Source organism: Triticum aestivum, chromosome 2B (genome assembly GCF_018294505.1).
Source record: "Triticum aestivum cultivar Chinese Spring chromosome 2B, IWGSC CS RefSeq v2.1, whole genome shotgun sequence".
In the NCBI taxonomy this organism is placed as follows: domain Eukaryota; kingdom Viridiplantae; phylum Streptophyta; class Magnoliopsida; order Poales; family Poaceae; genus Triticum; species Triticum aestivum.
Window position 1 is genome coordinate 710,220,928 of NC_057798.1, and position 8,424 is coordinate 710,229,351.

Genomic DNA, 8,424 nt, shown 5'->3' on the forward strand with positions numbered 1-8,424 from the left:
ACCCAATATCTCCTTAGTTTGGGTGGCGGCGGCACTGCATGTGTCGTACCCTTCTTGAAGGCACCGCCTGGGGTGTTTGGGTGCTCGGTTAGAGGAACATGTGGCGGAAGGATCGTGATTGATCACAGAGGCTCTTATCTCTTTGACTACAACTACCTTCCCGTGGCCACATTGTCTCCTAGGAGACGTTTTCTCTCTCACACCCACAACTCCTCACACATGTTTATTTGTCTCCACGCTAGCACTGTCCCAGCTCATATTCATTTCCCTCCACGCTACAATGTGCGCTCTCTCTCTCTCTCTCTCTCTCTCTCTCTCTCTCTCTCTCTCTCTCTCTCTGATATGACCAGACTTCAGTGCCTCGCCCCTGCTCTCTCTCTCTGATATGACCAGACTTTAGTGCCTCGCCCCTCCCCCGCACACAGCAACAACACGCACAGATGGGGTTAGTGTCCCTCTAGAGATCTCGTTCAAGACGTCCAAGTGTGTCGAGGTTTTCATCCTCTCTCTCCCCTCCTTCTCTCTTCCTTTTCTTGTTCTTGGATTATGGTTTAGGTTAGCCTCCCAAGTGTGTCGAGGTTTTCTTGTTCTTGGATTATGGTTTACATTATTTCTTGCAGATCTAGAGATCTCGTTCGTCTTGACATTTTTCTTGTTCTCTATTTTTTTTATGTATGTTTATCTTGCACTGCATTTGCATTGTTAGTCATCTCTAACAGTCCATCTCTCTCTCGCAGATCTAGAGATCTCTGTTGGTTTTTTCATCAAGTGGGTTTCTCATCCTCTCTAAAGTGTCCCTCCCTCTCTTTTCCATCCTCTCTCTCTCTCTCTATAATTCTTTTTCTTGTTCATAATTTTGGATTAATCCATCTTGTTTGCTCACCTCAGAAATGCCAAAGCGGAAGAAAGCCTGGTTTCGTGATGCAGATAGTTTTGAAACTCGCATTGTTAGTACAAACTCCCGCTTTTACCCCCTCTCTTTCTGTGGATACATTATTTATCCTCTTGACTTGGTTATTTGTTATTAATTAATGTAGACACTTGAGGCAGACCGAGGATTCCTTAACCTCTTGGACCGGACGCAAGACAGTCTCAGGAATGCACGAAACAATGCGCCAAACATGACGACGGTAATTTGGTTGAGCCGAAAAATGCAACTTTTTTAGTGTTTAGGGTAGAAATGAACATACGCTCTCTGCTTTCTTTGTTCGCCGAATATTTCATGCTATTTGAAATGTTATTTGGTTTTAGTTTCGGGCACATGAACATTGAGATATAATTCATATGAACAATATAGTTAGATGATATACTCACACGTCTCAACAAATAACTATTGGACTTTTTTATTTTTTAATATGTTTTTAACTTTGTTTTTATTTTATCCATCTTTAATCCATGCTTCGAGATGCTTGTGCTTCCCCGTCTAATTAAGATATCCTTCTTGGCTTAGCCATTTTAACATTTACTGTTGCTCATTTGGATTTTTTATATAATCCTGCTTGCACCATAATTAGATATAATACGGGCTATCACTCATTATTTTAGAAAATACGTATCCTACAACCATCTATCTTTAGATTTATTTCATCATTACATTTGCAACAATATTTGTGTAGCTTAAGCACCCTTTCAAGATTGTCTTTTAGTTTCGTCTTTGAAGTGTTATTCCACTATCCTCTAGTATATGTAAATTCCTAGCTATTTATTATTCAGGCTAGACTATGTTGTTTGTGCCCGACAGGCCGGCGCAAGTGGTCTTGTAACATAACATTTATGTGACTTCAAATATATAAATGGTCAAAAATATATAATTTCATTGGTGCATATGGGGTCTATTATGCTTGGGGATTTTGGATTAGCCTCTCGTCTATACATCATGATGCTCTTAACAGTTGCATATATTCCTCAAATTTTTAGTCCACTCCCATTAATTCTTGACGGGAAACTTTATCCTCGCTCCAAATGGAATACGTATTTGTCGGCTCAACATATAAGATGATTTTATGAGTACAATTTCATTTGTGAAATAAAAAAGATAAGTATAGAGATGAAGAACAAAGAGAATAACAACCTGAGCCGTCGACCGTGATTGTTGATTACATTTATGCGACGGATTAGATCATACAGCTGATTACTTCTTCCTGAAAAAATATTTCTGGGCATAAGATTTCTTTTCCATGTTTTAAATATGTCTATATTTACTCATTCCCAGTGTACGGTCTGTACTCATAGCGCACTTAAACATATATGCTAATCTTTTTTGCTGACTGTCATGCTTACTTCCAATGTACTCGCTCCGTTCCTAAATATTTGTCTTTCTAGACATTTCGAATGGACTACGAAATACGGATGTATGTAGACATATTTTAGAGTGTAGATTCATTCATTTTGTTTCGCATGTAGTCACTTGTTGAAATCTCTAGAAAGACAAATATTTAGGAACCGAGGGAGTAGTCTATATGTGTATATCTTTATTATTTTTGTTAATAGTTTTGCCTATTTTTGCTTCCTTTATGCAAGGGCATGTATGTACATATGATATCGATTCTGTATGTTTTAGTCATACGCAGCAAAGGTGCGCTTTTTTTAGGTGAAATGCCCTAGGTGCGTATTGGTTGCTGGCCAGGGGTGCATGTGCCGTTGCATGTGTCCTTTCCATGCATATATCATATATCTTTCCATGCATTTATATATCGGACAGTAAAGTTGAGCTAATCCATCCACTTTTCTCTTTCATAAATGTACTTGTTTTTCTTACTGCATGCATATACGGTATTTTATATTGCTGGTCCATTTTATATTCTACTCCGTTTCTAAATATAATTCTTTGTACCACTTATCTGATATAAATATAGTTTTTTACTTGCATGCATGCATATACTTGTGTATCTTTTAGTGTGCATGCACATGTGATGCTATGGTACTACTTGAGTTCTTCAGACGGACGTTCTATAGCTTGTATCCGTTTTTCCCCCTCAAAAGTTGCATGCAAGAGCGGCGTGCTTGCGTTTGCCACTTATTCGAGTCCTTAGGACACCTTTTCGGACTGTCATGTACAACTATTTGTTTTCTTCGGAAGTCGCATGCATATGGTGCGTTTGGTGGTGGCTTGATTGAGTTCTTCACGGGCACCTTTTTAAACCGGCCTGTATTTGCTTCTTTTTTTAGAAATTGCATGCATAGTGCGTTACATGATGTTTTTTCCATGCAAGTCTTCCTTCTCCTGTACTGTACGTGATTGTGGTTGCCCCTTTTCATTATATAGACATATACTACGTGATAGATTTTTTCTTGTGTCTTGGCACGTGATAGAATTCACAGGTGCAAGTACATAATATTTGTGCCCGCAAAAAAAGTACATAATATTTGTACGTAACGTTAGATCTTTAAATCCCAGCCGCCTATATCTGAAATTAAGGGTCGAGGTAATTTAAGCTGTGTAAAGTAGTATTTTGTCAAATTGTTTGCCCCATGCTCTGTGCTATATACATACATATCTAAGTTAAAAAAAATAGTACGTACATATCTACTCTTTTAATCTGGTTTGAGGAAAAAAAAACTTTGCCCATGAGTTGTTGTCCAACGTGAAGCGCTAATGTAGTACTGCAGATAGATTTTCCTTAACGCAAAAAAGTGTCTGGATTAATTAGTTTGCTGAAATCATATCCCATATTATTTCAGCCCACGTACTTGTTCTGCTCGGACGCATCTTCTTTTTCTATGGTTGGGAGCGTTATAGTCGGACTCTTCCTAATCTCTTTTTTCCTACTTGGACTCTTACCTAGATGTCTGCCGAACTAATTTTTTGGTTGCCATACCATGTAAAACCAAAACGTAAGCTAGTGTCCTCCTTTGTGTATACACCAACGTTGCCTAGTCTAGTTGATTCGGACTAACATTATAATAGCAAGTCATATGAGTTTTTTTTAACAAAGCAAATACGTGACACATGATGTGTCAACCTGTGTGCATAGATCCTCCTTTTTCAAAAATCTTTCATATTAAGTTGCAAAAAAATCTTATAATGTTTTTGTAGGACGTTTCTATGTTTGACCCAAAGAAATAGAAGTACTTGCCTTTTTTGGTGCAACACATAATATTGATCATAAATTCTTTTTTTTCTGCCAAATAAATGTATCATAAATTCTATCAAACATATTTCCAAAAATATAAAATTCTATGCCTGCAGTAAAAGGCCATGCCTACTTCCAATTTGGATCTTGGGCTAAACTACACACATATTTTTGGATATTTAGGTGTATTTTTGGATGTTAGGCTTGTAAAATTGTTAAAAGCCAATTAGTTCCCCTATGTTTTCCTAACAAACCCAAGTTCACTCCTCTGATATTACATAAATCTGATTGTAATATAAACTCATAACCACAAAAACTAGACCAAAATTTCTGCTAGACTAGATCTTAATAACCAATTATTCTTACCTAGATGTATATAAGAGAATGTTAGTTGTATAGTATTAATTGAAACCTCTAACTCTTGTCTATCCAAACACATTTTATTTATTATTCCATAGATTAAGCAAATGTATTCTAACCTCTAACCGACAACATACATATGCATTCATGCAGAAAGTCTTGGGTGGGTTTGTTAGAACCTTCTACTTTGATGAAGAATCTAATGCTGATGTCATTGACGGCGAAATGCAAATTGAGTATGATCTAGAACAGATCAAAGTATACCCTATCACAGTAGTGGTCTTAGAGCATAAGGACAACTCTAGTGAGATTGGAGATGCAATTGTTGGGCATACTCAAAAGCTTTCTGGCTATGGTGGTGGCTTACTTGTGCGAGCATATTTCAGTGCGTTTGCCCATAAAATCCAGAAATATATAGTGGCCTACGAGCCATTCGCCCGGTCCTCAATTTGGGAAATACGCAACCCGACATTTTTTTCTGCTGATGGCCTACAGCTGGACTTGACAGAATATTGGCGAAAAAGAATGAGGTGCGTTGTCTCATACAATTAATATGTTGACTAATGTCTAGAGATCAGGTCTAGAGATAGCTGATTCATTCCTGTTTTCTTTTGGGATCGCGTAGGTCATTCATAAAACTTCTCCATTATGCGGCACAGTGCGAAATCAAGCATGGTAGTCTCTTGAGCCTTAGCAGCTACGTGACTTGTCGTGGAGACCAGAGGATAATTAATGTGGGGAAAGTTTATCATGACCAATACGAAGCCGGGAAAGACATGGAGGATCTTATGCATCTTATATCTAAACTATTCCCTGACAGTTCGACTAATTATGAGTGGGTATCCCTTAAGAATCTTCTGATTTCAAAGACAATGAGGTACTATTCTGCCATATCCCACAACACAGCTTAGCAGTACATGACAATGTGAAAAATTAATTAAATTAAATATGGAAGTTCTAGCCCTAATGCAATAATTATCTCAAGTGTAGGTAGACTTTATTACCTTTACGATACAAAAAAGAAAGGTCTCTATTACTAGTAGTACGTGTTCTTGACGTACCTACTCCTGGAATAGTATGTCCACAGTACTAACTAATTAATATTTGGGTATGCATGCAGTGACCCAGCAACAGTCCAGAATTTCCTTCGTATTGCCTTGGGGCACCCAATTTTATTGGGCACCGTAGAAGAAAAACTGGAATGCTTTGTAACTCTCCACGACGGTGTGATGGATCTGGACGATGCTTTCGGGCACAGAGCTAGGTTCTCAAATAGGATTCACCGTGACTACCCCCAGTTGAGAAGGTTCTTCTCTAGCGACCTCCAGGATAAAGTGGCTAGCGAGTATGATTTCCGTTTTCGAAGACTTGTTCCGTGGAACAAGCTCTACTACGGCCTCTTTACATTCCGACACGCCAGTTATTTGGTACTGACAGAAAACACTAACTATGGGAGGGAGCCACAAAATGAACTTCCAATGAATCAGTTCCTAGAGGACCTTCGATCCAATACTTGGTCACCTAGGTATGGTGAACGATACATCTATATCAATATCATCAGGTTGGTTCAGAAACTGATAAAGCATGGAGCTAACTACTGTCCGGTATACACCTAAGCCACATGATTTATTTTTCTGACTCTTTGCTTCCCATTCTTTTCCGAATTCGGCTTCTAATAACTAACTAGTACTCTCTATCAATATTTCAGCAATTTGGGGATCTGAATCATCTCCTCACTGAGATCAAAACTCGTTTTAGCCATAATATGTGTGCTTGCTACACCCTCCTAAATACGAAGAAGGATTGGATTACTGAGCCGTCGTTCGAGCCATATGGACGACGTAAGATTTAAATAGATGTCTCCCATTCATATATAAGTATTTTGCAAGTTCCAGTTGTACGCAGCTATCTAATTGTTGGTTTATCCATGTCAGTGCCTACATTGATGATGTGAGATCAGGACGAAGAAGTGGCCGGACCTCAACAGCAACCGGAGATTCTCTGAGTATGGATGCCAGATGGACGGCAGTGGCTTGAGCCGTTAGGTTGGTCTCTTTGGTACTGGTGCATCTTCGCTCAGTACCTCCTTATCAGCGCTGGGTCGCTTGTATCGGGTCTATGTGACCATGTATCGAACTAGTACACCTCTAGTGATACATATCTAGCTTATGTGCGCTGAGTCGCATTTGTTTGGTCCCTCGGACTTTGTATCTTTTCATTGGAATCTTGCCTTGACTTAAGGGCCTCATTTTTAAAAAGTGCGGTTCTTCCCCAACTAGGAATATTAATGGTTAAGCCCGTGCATTTATCTCGTTGAACTCATGGTTTGGTTCTGGTATATCGTTTCTATGTCGGTGTAGGGTGAGCATGTCCCTCCAAGCGCCCCTCCAAGTACCGACGCCTCTCCCCCAAACCAACTCCCCGTTGTCGTGCATGGCCATGATATCGGTGACCGCGTCCGACATGCACGCGAGTTCACCCGCTTCCTGCTTCGCATCGACGAGCTGCCCAGACTGGAATTCAAGATTCTGTCTGGCAGGCGCTGCACTCTCTCATTTCCCTGAACGCACGATCCGCGGCCGCGTCTAGTGATTTCCTCTCTTCTTCCACTCCAACACCCCGCCCCTCGACGAGCCACTCGTCGCAACCCTTCTTCAGTGCCGCTTTGGTGGCTATGCTCCCGACTTCTCAGTCAACCGCTGCCCAGCCTCGGCGTTCACCTTCTTTGCCAGCTGCGACACGGTAACCAGGCTCATCTCCGCTCGTGTGGCCGCATTACTAGGCCTCCCAGTAACCATGCTCAGGCCTTCCCAGTACGCCTCTACCTCGCGCAACGGCGCAGTGCGAACAGCCACCACCTCGCTTGGTCGTGCTGCGCGCGTCTGCAGGCGCCTCTGCCTCGCCCCTCGTGGAGGAGGTCAGGTCCATCTGCCGATCTGCGTGCCATGAGCCTTTGTAAACAAATATTCTAGCAGAACGCGAGGAAGGGAACGAGTAAGATTTATGCCGCCATGGCGGTTGGCGGCAGCTGGGGTGGCCGGCGGCCCTTCCAAGGTGGTGGCGCTGCAGCTGGTGCCCATTCTGCTCCGGTGGGGTGGCGGGGCTCCGGCTGGACCTGGCCAGGGCGTGGAGACGCAGGTGGTGTGGTGGTGTGGTGGTTGACGCTCCTCTGGCGGCCTTCTTCCGCGGCAGGGTGCGGTCGATCCGGCGACCCTCGCCGGCGGACGGGTGGCTGCCTCTTCCTCGCGTGGTTCTGGCCAGAGGCCGTGGTAGGGCATCAGGGATGATGCAGTGGAGGCTGCTGGAGGGACGGGTAGACCGACTACCTGTCATCGGTGCAAGGGTGTGCCGGTCCGGACGAGCTCCCCCCCCCTCTTTTCCTTGCCTAGTGCCTCCTTGCCGCTGACCGATGTTTGGGGCGGGCTGGTCACCGGCGGTTCCGATGGTGCCAGGGGTTTGCCGGTCGGCTTAAAGGTCGGGCCTTTGATGGTCTCCGGAGCATCTGGATGCAAGGCGGCGGCCTTGGTGGTGGGAGCTGCTGGCTCATGGGTGGAGCTCGCGGCTCAGGTGCTGACGGGCTTGCTCCCATGGCCGCGTGGGCGGCATGGGGGCGGGCCTTCGACGATCTCGGTGGTGGTGCGGGCCGGCACTCTCCTATGGGGTCGTACCTCGGGCGGAGGCGGAGGGTGGTGGCCGGGGTGAAAACCTCGTCTGGCTCGGAGCCAGACCGATGGCGGTGGTGTCCTTGCGTCGTTTCCTTCTTGAAGGCTCCATCGCGGTGACCCTGCGTCCTTCGTGTTACTCCGGGTGAAAACCTAGATCCCCTGGATCTGGCGGTGGCGGTTCTTCGGTGTCGTTTCTTTCTTGAAAGCATCGCTTTGGAGTCCCTGGTTCGTCGAGTGGCGGCTTCGTCTCCTCGCGTTGACTCGTTCACGGTGGAGAGCTCTTTAGATCCTTAGCTATGCTCTTCTGCCTACTTGTTGTTTGCTTT

General features: G+C 43.6%; 1 protein-coding gene across 2 annotated transcripts; it reads left to right on the forward strand.

Moving 5' to 3' along the window:
* The first annotated feature begins 265 nt into the window (after positions 1-265).
* LOC123046876 (uncharacterized) lies at positions 266-6,751 on the forward strand. 2 transcript variants are annotated; one of them, XM_044470315.1, is made up of 9 exons: positions 266-493; positions 738-768; positions 889-947; positions 1,038-1,130; positions 4,587-4,963; positions 5,059-5,310; positions 5,554-6,037; positions 6,142-6,274; positions 6,368-6,751. In XM_044470315.1, the coding sequence occupies exons 3-9, from the start codon at positions 891-893 to the stop codon at positions 6,385-6,387; spliced, it is 1,416 nt and encodes a 471-aa protein (XP_044326250.1). In that variant the 5' UTR covers positions 266-493; positions 738-768; positions 889-890; the 3' UTR covers positions 6,388-6,751. The 2 variants fall into 2 exon arrangements, with proteins under 2 accessions (XP_044326250.1, XP_044326251.1); XM_044470316.1 differs by lacking the exon at positions 738-768 and having other exon boundaries at positions 390-493.
* Positions 6,752-8,424: the final 1,673 nt, after the last annotated feature.